The following is a 13,723-nucleotide window of genomic DNA, read 5'->3' on the forward strand; positions in this document are numbered from 1 at the left end:
CCCCCCCCCAGTTCTTCAAGGATCTTATGCATAGCATATGAGGTTTTGCAAGGTTTGCAATATATGAACAAACATGGAATGGTCCACCGAGCACTCTCCCCTTGCAATATTCTTTTGGATCGAAAGGTACAGCTACAGGAATAAATCTATGGTTTTGTTTGGTTTTTGTTTTTTCCTCTTGCCAACAAGTCCATATATGCTATGTCATATATGGAGACTGGGCAGTCACAATCCTTCTGATGGGGGAAAAGTTGCATATCTGGAAAGGTGTTGGTTTTGTTTGGTTGTTTTTTTTAAAAACTACAGTTTTCCCCCATTTCTAAATTTCAAATGTATTTCAGATTTTATTTTTCTCTTTTTCCATTTCCTTCTAACCAAAACCACTTTTCTTCTTAAGGTGGTAATCTAAGTCTGCTTGTTGTCGTTGTAATTAGTTACAAGACCTTCCTAGATGTTTGAATAGGAAAATATTTCTTCTGGCTAATTAGCTATTAATAATATTTCCTGTGTTTCATGGTGATCTGATACTTGACTTTTAAGGTATCAACATATTTCTCTGTTCATGTTAAATTATTAAAATTCCCGAGTCTGTCAATTCTGTTGTCACAGACTATTGAGTTGGCAGCGTGGAATACAGGTTCTGCTCATAAAAGCTGAAAAAAATTAATAGCTGTTGTTGTACCCAGAGCGGTCGCTTCATCTTAACTGACAGCTTAGCCTGTCTGCAAAACCCCTCTCCCCTTCCCCTTCTTCCTCAGTTTAGATAGAATAGCTAGATGCTCCCCTTGGAAGGCAGAAAAAAATGAGGAAGAAGGAAGGAAGGCTATTTTTTATATACTTGTAAACAAATAAAAATCATAATAATGCTCTAACAAGCAAAAGTACTTTAGGATTTTAAGATACTCCTAAAATCAATAAAAGAACAAAAGAAGGCCACAAGACCATAAACTTCTAAACTTTTCCTCTGCATTTTGAATAGCTTGCTGATGTAGCCTTCACTGTTGCACCATCTGCAGGCTGTCTGAGTATAATTCAAAATCCAGCAGAAACAACACCTCAGTTTAACTTCTATGCCTATTTTTTATTGTTTTGGTGTTAACTTTCTGCCTCCACAGAATAAAAGCAAGCACCTGGAAAACTTGTTTGTTTGAAATATGTGTTGATACAGTTAAGGAGAGCAAGATAGTAATGAGTTGATGGGAAGGACTGGAGGAGCAAGGCTGGGTAAATGGAAAAGGTGAGGGAATAGTGGTGATACTTAGGGAGTTATAGGATTCAAGCAGGATTTTGAACAGTTTTCAAACAGGAAAAATGTTCAATAGAGTATTTAAGCCTTTTTAACTTACTGAAAATATACTGTAACTTACAAAGTCTGATTTTCTTGTGTTCCAAACAAGGTAATTACTTAATTCTCTCGGAAAGTAAAAGCATTGGAAATAAGCACCTTATTAACTTGCAGTGGAGTTCTGCATAATGGATGAGACAGAAATGTGAGAGGGTGACTTTTTATAGGTACCTGTCTTCTGACAGCTAATGCAATTTGAAATGATTTTTTTTTTTTTTTTTAACTTAAACACAGGTTCTTCCAATGTTAGATTCTGCTGCTCGTGATCATTTATTTTTTCCTTTTCAGGGACATGTGAAGTTGGCTAAATTTGGACTCTACCATATGACTGCTCAAGGTGTTGATGTTGATTTCCCTATAGGGTAAGGATGTAGCTACACAATACAAATGTATCAGGGATGTATTTTTTCAGGAAATATACTTATGTTTTGAGGAATCATCTTCAAAAATGCATTGTATGTACAGGTTATAAGTTGCTGTTTTAATTCATATCTGTTGCATACATCCCTTACACAGAAGCTTCTGATAATGTCACTGAATCATCTGACTAGGTGAAATTCATGAAAGACAGAGAACGGGTACCATGCAAGCATGTTACTGTAACTATGTGATGTCGGTCTTTATTGCCTAGATTTGCCTTCAAATGCTAGTAGTTCCCTGTGACTTGGATTCTGGAGGTGCAATCTAATATCAAGTTTAGGAAAAAGCACAATCAGTGCTTCACTGTTGCAAAGAGGCCACACCACGAGGCCTCTTATCTCTTTATCATTTTGTGATTTATTTTCAAGTGATCTTACGGTCTAGCCAAAGTGATGTGCTTTGCAGTGTTTCCTTGCCACTTTTTGGTTTTTTGAGGGGTCATGTTGTTTACAATTGAAATACTGAGCTGATTCTTAAAAACAGGCTCAAAAGAAGTAATGATGTTTCCCTTCAAAAGGTGATTTCAGATTTTTTTTTTAAGTATTCTAATGAATTGTTGACAGAAAAATCAATAATGTTATTTTTAAATTATCTAGCAGCAGGTAGAACACCTCAACACCGTTTGTTACTTTTCTTAAAAATTCAAAAGTTATTTGATGGGAACACTGTCAATGGAGGGGAATACTGCCACCATACCCAAATACGGGTCTAGGATACATTTATTTAATGTACTAGTGCTGAAACTCAATGTACGTTTTCTTTGCGATATGTAGACATACTATTTTGAAAGCTGCTGTTATTTCCTCTCACAAAAAGATGGAGCTAGTGATTAAGATTTGACCTTTTATGTAGTAGGGACTATGTATTTTGCAATTGGAGTGAAACTTTGCTGCAATGTATAGATTTTGACTGAATAAAATAGAACAATCTGCATTGCTATGAATTTTAGTTTCTTAGAATGCAAAATTAATTTTATTACTTGTTTTATTCGGACAAACAGGATATTACTTAACGTTGCTGCATCTTTCTAGGTACCCATCATATCTGGCACCTGAAGTAATTGCACAGGGAATAGTCAAACCAAGTGATCATACTCAGTGTGAGAAGCCTCTGCCTTCTGGCCCTAAATCAGATCTGTGGTCTCTTGGTATAATATTATTTGAGCTTTGCATGGTATGTAAGAGGATAATTCTCTTGATTGTGACTCTTGGGGAATAGTTACATTAACTTGATTGCTCTTGAGTATGGGGTTAATGACACTTTGCCCATCACCTTAGTCCAAATACCAGAATATGCTAGCATTCCTACCTGGACAGTATTGGTGGTGGTTCAAGTAGTAGGATGCGTATTGGCTTGGTATGAGTATATGTCTTAACCATGAAGGGCAGCTGCCTGTTAAGCCACAATGATGTAATTGCATTATTGAATTCTTAGTGAGGAATAGCTTCTGAACCAAGAAGTCTCTCTAGATAATTTGTTGTTTTAATTGTGCTTTTAAGCATGAAATAACCATTGCTGTCATGCCCTCATTCTCCTTGGAAAGGATGAGAAACTAATAATGTTTCATGGAGAGGTAGAGAAGGGAGAATCTGCCTTATCGCCAGAGTTTAAAGAGCTTCTGTACAGAATTAAGGGTTTATTTGGAAAATGCTTATTTGACTCTAGAAGTTGAAATAAATTATGACAGCATAATTTTACTATTTGTGTATGTTAAACTGGACTTCTTCAATTCAAAGACAGCAACATTCTGCAGGGAAGTATGATCTAGCAAATACCTCAATATTGATGTTTAGTCTCATTATATAAGATAACTAAATTATCAGATAATTGCATGGTCAAGAACTTGTTTTATGTAGTGATTAGATCAGGACATTGGAAATAGTCGTCTTTTGCATATTTTCCTCTTCTGTAAATTTGCATAGTGTTTGTAGATCATTATTTATTCTTTTGAATAAGTACATTTTCTTAAAAATGCAATAATATTTTTTGAAACATCTGTAAAGGGATTTTCAGATGACTTTTCAAAAGCACTGTGCAATAATACAAGATACGATGATTACCGTGTTTAGTAATTAATTGCCTTTGTTCATGTTCACGTAGGATAAAATACAGTTTTTGAAAGCCTGTTACTGAATTAATAATTTTGCCTTTTTTTTTTGGTTTTGCATTTGTTCCAGCTAACAGACATTATAAATGATACATTGTTTTCTTTATGATGGCATGAAACTGTTTCTGCTATAGTTGGGGTATATAATGTTTTCTGTTCTACCAAATAGTTTTCCTAAATCTAAAATTATCATGTAGGAGCTTATTTCACTGCCTTTGTATATGGATGGGTATGTATGCTATCTAAGTATTTTTATGTGGCAGCATTCAACTGTTGATTTGATTTTGTTATTCACTTAGGGGAGAAAGTTATTCCAGAGTTTGGAGATAGCAGAAAGATTGAAATTCATAATTATGTTAGGTAAGTAGCACAAAATCATTTTCTAAGTTTCCAAGCAGTTCTATAATTGGAGCTTTACAGACTAGTCAGCTTGTGGTGCTCAGACCTAAGGCACTTTACCTTTGTCAGCTTTTGTCTCCAGAATTAAATAGGCATTTGAAGCATGATTGCTTGTCTAGGGAAGGTAGAGGTGGGTGCCAGAAAAAATAACTTTGCAGAAGAGCTATGAGTATGTTAGAGTAAGGGCAAACTATAAAAAAAACATGCTCAGAAAAGGTTGTCATTTTGATGATTATTTGTTGTTTTGTGTTGCAGGAGCTTTCTGAAATGAGTTAGGAATTGTATGACACTAAAGAAAACTGTCCCTGCACTAGCAGTGCTTGTGTACCAAATCCCAAGCAGGGAGAAGCAGGACTCAAATAGGAAGACAGAAAATAAAAAGAGGGCTGAGAAGCGTATTATTGGATCCAGGCTTTTGTTTCTGGCTTCACCTACAAACTATAAAACATTACTGTAGAGATGGAATTTTTGCTTAACGTAAATGAGTCTGGAAGTGGGACTGTTTTGTGGCTTTTAAAACTTGATTTCTTGTGGGGTTTATGTATAAACCGTGGGGAGGGGAAGGCATGAATTTGGAGTTTGAAGCTTTATCAGTAAGTTATTATCCAGAGCAAATAGTAATACTGTTAAAGTAAGTTACTGTGAGTAGAAACATCTTCTTCATTCAGCAGTTAGTGCTTGGGTGCTGAAATTCTGACTGTTTTGGTAACTGATTTGTTATCAAAGCTTCCTGAAGCATTTCAGTCCCCTTCAAGTTGAATGCAAGTTATTGGTAACCTTTATGCACTGAAAAACATTCATGTCCTGACTTGGGAATTTTTTTCTCAATAATGTGTTGAAAACAAGTTATCAAATACTGCTAGTATTATCTGCAAGTAGCAACAAAATGAAAATTACTTCGAGCTTCTATATGCAGGTATTTTTAAGTTATTTCAGGGATTTTTTTTTTTTATATGTGGAAAGACTTTTAATTTATTTGGCAGAGACTGACACACTGCGTTTACTCAGCCTGCAAAAAGATTTTCACTGTTAAATTAGATGTGCTGCTTAACTTTCTTAGGCTTCAATTTTCTGTCTACATAGGTAATAATAATTTTCATTTCTAATTTTAAGAATTCACTCTCAGGTGATGTGGCAATGTCAATGAAAAGCCAAAGTTAAGTGCTTTTTATTGGGGTGGGGTTTTATCTGATATCCTGTTTAATTGGTATCACTTTTTTCATAGTCTTTAACTTTTTATTGTTCTGTTTGTTTTTCAAAGGCTGTGTAGATGATATTGTAACTGTATTGGCTGAAGAACATGGTTGCCTTGATATTATTAAGGTTTGTGGAATTAGTTTGCTCTTCCATGCTGTCTTATCCAAAACTTTTTATTGTTGTTGCATAGTATTTCACTTTTTTTTTTAAACTTACTTGGTCACTTGATGAATTTAGTATGAGGAAAAATTTTGAAGTCTAAACTACATATCTAAGATCCTTTCAAATAGCCAGTACTGGTAATATTCCTTCCTTCCTAAAATTGCTGTAAATCTCAGTAAATGTTAATGCTCTATCGATAGTTTAATAAGTTATAAATTTCCTTTAAAGTGTTGGGGGTTAAGTATTTTTCTTCTAGAAATTTAGTCTTCTGTCTAGTCTACTTTACACATTCTGATAGTGTAGGTTTATGCAGTTTAACTCCTCCCCACCCCCAAAATTAATCACTGAATTTTAGTGTCTCTACATTTTGAGACACTGTAAAAGGATTCTGACTGTTAGCAGAAGGGAGTTCCCAGGTACTGCATTGTTTCAAGCTGGGTACAGAACATCTAAATTAACAAATAAAAATAAAAAGCTGTGTATACGTAGCAAATTTTTTGTATTTTTTTTCCCCAAAGCAAATGCAGGGTTGGGGGGTGAGAAGAATTACTTCCTCAGCATTTTGGTCTGACACAGCTAACCTCATATGTGTAGGTGTGAAATTTTATTGCCCTCAAAGGAATAGCCTGTATGTTAAATGTTAAGTATGAGCTAAGTGACTTGCTGATTTAAGACAGTAATAAACAGACCTCCAACATATTTTTCTTATGTTCCAGGACCTTCCTGAAAATATCATAGCTCTACTGAAGAAATGCCTTATATTCCAGCCTTCTAAGAGGCAAGTATTCAGTCTAATCACTTAGTAAACTCTGCTGGGATACTATGAAGTTAGAAGACCTGTTGCTGAACCTTTTTTTTAAAATACTGACAATTTGTGCTACCTATAAGAAATTCTTGGTTTTGTTGCTTTTCAGTGTTTAAAGGAAAAGAATTGGGGGGGGAGGTGGATGAGGAGTGGGTGGAAATCAAGTGTGCAAAACTTTGAGATTGAATCTGAGTATTTTGGGGGAAAACTTAGAACTTGTAGTTCTAAGTTCACAGCTTTTAATGATTCTGTGTCTGGAAGTTGGTGGTGGTTACTATAGCTCTGTTGTAGCCAGAATTAGGGCTGTTTTCTTGAAATCTCTTCTTTCAAAGTACTTTTTCATTATGTCAGTCCACCACAACTTTCTTCTGAAAACTGAAGTATGCTTTTGTTCTTTAACCAAGGCTTTGCATTTGCATTTTTCCATCTCTGCTTAGAGAAATAAAAGGGGAATTAATAAAATAGTTGCTATGTACATTAAATGAACTTGGGCTGTAAACAGACTGCGTGGTGTGTTATGCATCATGAGTTGAACAAAATTGGTAGATATTTTTGCTATTAAAAATTCTGAAATCAAATATAATTTAAAATAACTTGCTAATATTTGGCACTGTCGGCGTTTCTTACTGAAATTTAATATTTTTGGAAGCACTTTACTCTTAGTGTTTTATTCTTTTTTCTTAATTCAAGGCCAACTCCAGAGGAATTGCTGCATGACAGTTTGTTCAGTGAAGTGTCCTCAGTATATCCTCCCTTCCACAAACCTGCTGGTCTATTCTCATCTTCTCCAAGGTGTGCTAATTTAACGCTTCCTGAAGACATAAGTCAATTATGTAAAGGTAAAAGCAAGCAGTGGGATAAATGTCATTGGAGGGGGAAGGAAAATAAAATGGTTTTGCATTTTCTTTGAATACTTTGTTGGAGAGAAACTATTAAATGTTACAGTACTATATTCTTGTAATAAGTTGTTTAATGGGCAGAGATACGGGCAAACATGTTTTGAGGGATGTGTGCAAGTCAAAGGAGGGCATTTTGATTTTGTGCTTCAACCTCAGGGAATAAATAGTTATCATTAGTATTCAAGTCCAGTTTGGAATATCAGTATCATCTTTTGCTTTTAGAATTTGGAAGTGTGCATGTACAAAGTAGTTTTTTTCACTAAATTGTGTTGTGAATTGGTAATTGGATTCTGTGGGATCATAGCATGGGATGATTTTTGGAAGTATTAGAAAACTAAATCCTTGTGAAAGAGGTCACATTCTAGAATAGAAGATGACATTTCTGAGTTTAAAACTACAGTATGCTGAAAGTGTTACCATTCTTAAGTCCTCATTAACTTTTTCTGATGAACTCAGAAATTTCTACGTGTTTAGAAAATCTCATTATACAATTTTTGGAGACTAGGATTTTATACCTTGTTAGTATGGGTATGGTATGTGAAGGGAAGATAGATTATAACTACTCAGTATGAATCACTAGTTTCTTATTTTTACTCTTAGCACTGTGTTGTGTATAAAATAGTGTTTGTTTTTTTTAAGACACACAGGAAGCAAAGTCCACACTTCAATATATTTATTTGATTGGTTCTATTTTCTGGCACCAAGGCAAACTGCAGAAATATTTGGTTTTTTCTGACTTCTGCCCATCTGCTCTTTCCTTAAATCTTCCTAAAGGGCACTTGCAAAGGGAAGATCACTTTTCCTCTAACTTCACATTAAGGTCTAGGACCTTTCAAGCATAATAATTTTTTTTTTTTTTCAACAATATGTGTTTAGAGTGGTAGGAAGAAATACAAGCTGCCTAAAAAGCTGTAACTCATATTTATGTGGTTTCTCCTAATAGATGAAGATAGTGATTACCTAGCAGAAAGATCAATTGAAGAGGTTTATTATCTCTGGTGTTTGGCTGGAGGAGACTTGGAGAAAGAACTTGTCAACAAGGAAATCATTCGGTCAAAGCCACCTGTCTGCACGCTTCCCAAGTAAGGAAGGAGAAGCACTTTAAGGGAAAGGAGGATGGATGGAGAAGGCCAGTGATTCTGATAGAACATTTTGGTTTTTAGTTTCAAGACCTGTACGTGTGGAAAAATACTGAAAATCGCGTTCTTGAACAACAGGAGATCATGTCACTTCCCCTCTTACCCAATTTAAGGCATTATTTGAATGCTTTATATCTGTTGTCTACCTGCACTTCATATTGGTTTCTGAAATTCGAAGAAATGTAGGTGAAGTGCAAAATACTGAACTGGAAGTCCCTAAATTTAGCACACTTTCCAATAGCCTTAAGTTTTACTAAAAATGTCTCACTGTGCTTCAAGAGCGTATTTGTAATTGTAATTTAATTTAATACATTCTGTAGCAAATTCTCACATTCTGAATTCCCTTTCACAGAGCACCAGTGCTGAATGGTCAACCCAATTATTCAGCAGATCAACCGATTACTTTTTTTTTAAAATGCTTAGTTTTATGACTTATTCTATAACAGCATTTTAGTCATTGCTACTTTTATCTTACTGCTGCACACGTTGCAATTTTATGTAGTATATTCATGTTTTAATCCTAGAATCTGATCTTAATAAGCATAATTATGTGTCCATATAGACCAATTTGCTGGTTCTGGGTTTTAAAAACACATGAAGTCAGTGTACAGCTAAAATGCAATATCTTGGGAAAAAAAAAAAAGGTGGAGCTAGATTTTAAGTGATAATTTGGTGGCAAAATTAGTGTGAGATTTTGAGGGATTGCCTATTTCTGTACCCATAGGTGAATGCACGTGCTTTTGAATTGTGAGGGGAAAACATTTTTTGTCATAGTATCTATCTTAAAGATGAGATGTTAATTTCAAAAATGCAATCAAACTCTATCTTCTAAGTGATACTGAGAATGTTAGATTAATTTCTGGAAATCAATTTCTTGTTGTCTGCTTTAAAAATACCACCAAATAGACAATTTGTGTATACTCTTTCTTGGATGCATTTGTATCCTTAGATGGACTGCAACAGAAAAAAGGTCTGGGTCAGACTTTTGCTTGTTCTTTGTCATGGTAGGAAATGGCTTTCATATGACAGTAATGTTTTATTTTTGCTTTTCATAATAAATGGCAGTCCTGGTCTGTGCCAGGTCAAAGAATAAAAGGGAATATTAATCCCATATCTCATTACTTTTCCTTTGTGTGCAAACCAAAGTTACAGAAAACCTGATATGCGCCTTCTTACAGCAAAAACCATTTGAATAATTTAAGGTGATTGTACATTCCCTTGATAACAGGTTTCATGCCATGCAGAGTCAATACATTATACTTCTAAGAGCTAGTATTTTGTTTTAAAGAGGAAACTGATTGATGTAAGAATTTTCTATTTTTTTCTAACTCAAGTCTTATGTTATAAAATGACCTGATTTTTTTTTTTCCCCCCTCCCTTTTGAAGCTTTTTATTAGAAGATGGTGAGAGCTTTGGGCAAGGACGAGATAGAAGTTCCCTCCTAGATGACACAACTGTGACTTTGTCTCTGTGCCAGCTCCGAAACGTAAGAAGAATATTGTGCACTTGTTCTTATGTTTTCACTGCAGAAACATTTGTTTAAAGGGAATACAAGTGACAGTGTTGTTGATTCCAAGAGAACACTTTTTGGTGTCCGAGTCAGGTTCTGATTTATGCTATTAAATTGCTTTGTCTGCAAAAGCTTACTAAGTTTGATTTATCTTCTGTCCTTCCATCCCCTTTTTGTGTCCCTCCCTTTGTTCTGGTGTAGCCCAAACAGTTCCGTAGTACCTGATACTCTCCACAATTGCTAAACTAATTGGAGTGTCTTCTTGCAGTCTTTAATTCCTGTCTGTAGGTGGCTCACAATATTCAAAAGAAAGATCAACTCAATTCAGTTGCAGCTCCTTAAAGGCTTTATACTTAAAGTTGGATATCAAGTTTCCAGTAGTTAATTACTAATCTTTGGAATATATAGCTATTAAACAACTAGTTCAAATGCAGTAATGCAGTTTTCTTCCATCTTCAGTGGAAAAATCAAAATATGATAACTCATAATTTTGCCTGATGTAATGATCAGTTACAAGATTTACTGCATATATCACTGAAATGTTTTAATTGTTCACATGTCTTTGCACATGTAGAGCTTTATTGCTGTAGAATTAGAAATTTATGCTGCACTGTTTGCAGCTTGCTTTTTACAGTAGCCAATGCAATTATGTCACAGTCTTTGTAAAAAACCTTTCCGTATGATTACAAGGGTTAATACAGAAAGGAAGGTGACTCCTGAAGTCTTGATCTCTGCCACCATTACCTTAATTTTGGGGGCAATGTGGCAAATACTGTGTAAACATATTTCTTCAATAGAACTTTGCATTACTTCACACAAATGCATGAAAACTAGACCAAAGAACTGGGTTATTTTGTTTGCTTGTTTGGTGGGGCTTGGGGGGCGTGGGAGGAGGTTAAGAATATGCAACAGCTATTTTAAAGGTAATACGCACTGCAGCTCCTACTGTTGTTCCTACAAAAGGGCAGCTTTTAAGGCTTTTTAAAAAACTTTTTAATCTGTAATTTTGGATATTGCTGCCTACTTCTATAAATACAGCAGCAAATAAGTATATACTGAAGTTTCATTTTGGGGAAGATACAAGCCTGAACCTTGCAGTGTTAGTTGAAATAAATTTTTGAACTTAGCAATTCTTCAAAAACCTTTCATAGAGCCGAGCATGATGCTTATAATCAAAAGAGGATCAGTATTGAATGAACTGAGAATGAACTGTTCTGTCAATCCCAGGAGGAAAAGGCTGTGTGCCGTATGCCTTTAAGTTAGGGATTGAACTGAAAAACAGAGCACTGCAGGGAGGATGGTATTAAATATTAATCACGATGCACCAAAGATGTCTGAAAACTTCAGGCAAAAGTCCAGGCCTGCTTGTCTGTCACCTTTCCAGAGAGTGTCTGTATTTCTGTGCAGCTTTCAGATGCTGCTCCTAAAAGGAGCTCAAATTTGCATAGCTCTTGAACAGATTAAAAACATAAAACCAAGTTGTGCAGTTGTTTTGCAGTACCCTACTTGGATAGGAAGTCCATGTAGAAAAATGAGGAGAAGAAGAACAACTATGTAATACTATTGATTTATTAATCCATGGCTCACAGAAGCTTTTTTTTGTGTGGAAGTGGGTTTGTGAATGAGATGAGTATTATCTTCAGGCAGAAGAACGTCCATCAACTCAAAAAGCCTGTATTAGCAAAAGTTTTTACCGTTAAAGGCTGTGTGTTTCTTTGCTGATGGAGGACTGAGCTAATGCTTAGATCTCAAGGCAAGCTACTAAATTTGGCAAATTAATTGCTAATTAATAGTTTTTGTATTCCACTAAATATTTCCACTTGAATTCTGAGCAGCATTCTGATAATGAATTATTTTTATTCTTCATTTCAGAGACTGAAAGATGTTGGTGGGGAAGCATTTTATCCATTGCTTGAAGATGAGTAAGTGTGTGTGTGTAAGCTTGTACATATATAAGGGACTGAATTTTGAGTTACTAGTTTTATTTGAGTGGCACACTGCACAGCTAGACACAACTGTCTTCCAAAAGCAAACCTAACATGTCCTTGTTTGGGTCTTAAAGTGAATGAGAGCTGATAAGCACTCTACACTGGGGGACTTAAGGCCCTGATACCAAACTGAGGATCGTAGCCTGTCCTGTTCTGGAAATCAACTGTGCTGAATATTCAAAATTACCCATTTGTACTTGTTTCTGACTCAGAAATGCATCACAGGATATTGATTTTTTTCACAATTACATGTGTTTTTTGCTGTTCACTACTACTATCCTAACTCTTTTTCCAGCCAGTCAACTTTACCTCATTCAAATAGTAGTAATGAGCTGTCTGCAGCTGCAAGTCTTCCTCTGATCATCCGGGAGAGGGACACAGAGTACCAGCTAAATAGAATTGTCCTGTTTGACAGGCTGTTGAAGGTATGGAATCTTTCTGATGCTGGATAATTGGATTTGGTCTGTTAATTAGAAGATTTTTAAAGGACCAAGCAATTGAAAAAGGAAGCAGAGATACAAGAGACCATGGTGGAAAAGGGGGAAGAAAACCCTACAGAAGTATAAGAAGATTGAAAATAAAAATATGAGAAATAGGTCTTTTCAGTAATGATTAATATAAAGTAGATTTTAAACATGCACGTGAAAATAGAGCTGCTGCTAATACCTGTTATTTACTGAGGAAAATACTTCTGCATCCTTTATCTCATAACAGACTAAGCCATTATAGGTATAAATATGCCTGTAACATTTCTGCATTTCCAAGCAGTAAGGTACTTGAAAACAATATCAGTCTCTACTGACAGTGCCATGTTAGAAATATGGGTTTTATACTGAGGGAAGAAAATACCAGTCCCTAATTTACATATATGCAGAGGGTTGGATTCTTGCTTAAGAATGAGAGAGCTGATGCGCATGATCAAGTACAGCACTTAAGAAGGTATAAACTAGAAATGTTTAATAAAAAAAAGTTGGATACATAGTATGAAAAGAAACATATAATGAGGAAAACACTTTTAATAAAAATTTGGATTAGTAAATTTATATATCCAGTATATACTAAAGCACATGAATATATTTATGAGAAGGAGTGGGTATTTTAACATCAAACAGTAGTCCTCCATCTAGGCCTTCCAATTAGGAATGAAATTTACTTGTTGTAAAACTTGCGTTGAGGCTAACAGGTCTTTCCTTTGGGAGAAAGACCGTCCCGGGGTTGGGATTTGAATTGTTTCTGTTACGTGCTAACATTTTTTGCTGTTAATCTCTTCTCTTTGAAGGCCTACCCATATAAGAAAAACCAAATTTGGAAAGAAGCCAGAGTTGACATCCCTCCTCTTCTGAGAGGCATAACCTGGGCTGCCCTGTTGGGTGTTGAGGTAAGGCTAATGGGAGGGCATTTGCAGAAGTTCCAGTACTGACTGGGGAGGGAATGGGATAGGAATGGGATTGACAGGGAAGCTGGAATGGATTTGAAGATGTGGCAGGTAGAATTACTGGAATTTCAAACAAAATGAGTCATGAAATTGTGTGAACAAAGACAATGTTCAGACAAACTTGCTTCTTGTCTCTAATATTATTTGATTTCAGAGGATGTATGTCAACTTGACTGCCTTTAATTTTGATTATGAGATGGAAAAATACTACCCATACAGCCAAATTTTGCTAGATTGTTTAAATACAATTGGTAGTTAACAGGTGTTTTTGTTTTGATTTTTAGTATTGTTGACAAATGCCGTTAGAATCCTTCTGC

General features: G+C 35.3%; 1 protein-coding gene across 1 annotated transcript in view; it reads left to right on the plus strand.

The window, feature by feature from the left end:
• Positions 1–6: 6 nt before the first annotated feature.
• TBCK (TBC1 domain containing kinase) overlaps positions 7–13,723 on the plus strand; it is a gene marked incomplete at both ends in the record, with an annotated part of 48,855 nt that continues 35,138 nt past the window's right edge. The window contains 12 exons of the mRNA XM_009579341.1: positions 7–126; positions 1,634–1,707; positions 2,797–2,938; positions 4,172–4,232; positions 5,533–5,594; positions 6,347–6,408; positions 7,126–7,274; positions 8,278–8,416; positions 9,860–9,959; positions 11,856–11,905; positions 12,267–12,396; positions 13,251–13,349. Coding sequence (XP_009577636.1) covers positions 7–126; positions 1,634–1,707; positions 2,797–2,938; positions 4,172–4,232; positions 5,533–5,594; positions 6,347–6,408; positions 7,126–7,274; positions 8,278–8,416; positions 9,860–9,959; positions 11,856–11,905; positions 12,267–12,396; positions 13,251–13,349 — 1,188 coding nt within the window. The remainder of the gene's footprint in view (positions 127–1,633; positions 1,708–2,796; positions 2,939–4,171; positions 4,233–5,532; positions 5,595–6,346; positions 6,409–7,125; positions 7,275–8,277; positions 8,417–9,859; positions 9,960–11,855; positions 11,906–12,266; positions 12,397–13,250; positions 13,350–13,723) is intronic.

Source organism: Fulmarus glacialis, unplaced genomic scaffold (assembly GCF_000690835.1).
Source record: "Fulmarus glacialis isolate BGI_N327 unplaced genomic scaffold, ASM69083v1 scaffold21666, whole genome shotgun sequence".
Taxonomy (NCBI): domain Eukaryota; kingdom Metazoa; phylum Chordata; class Aves; order Procellariiformes; family Procellariidae; genus Fulmarus; species Fulmarus glacialis.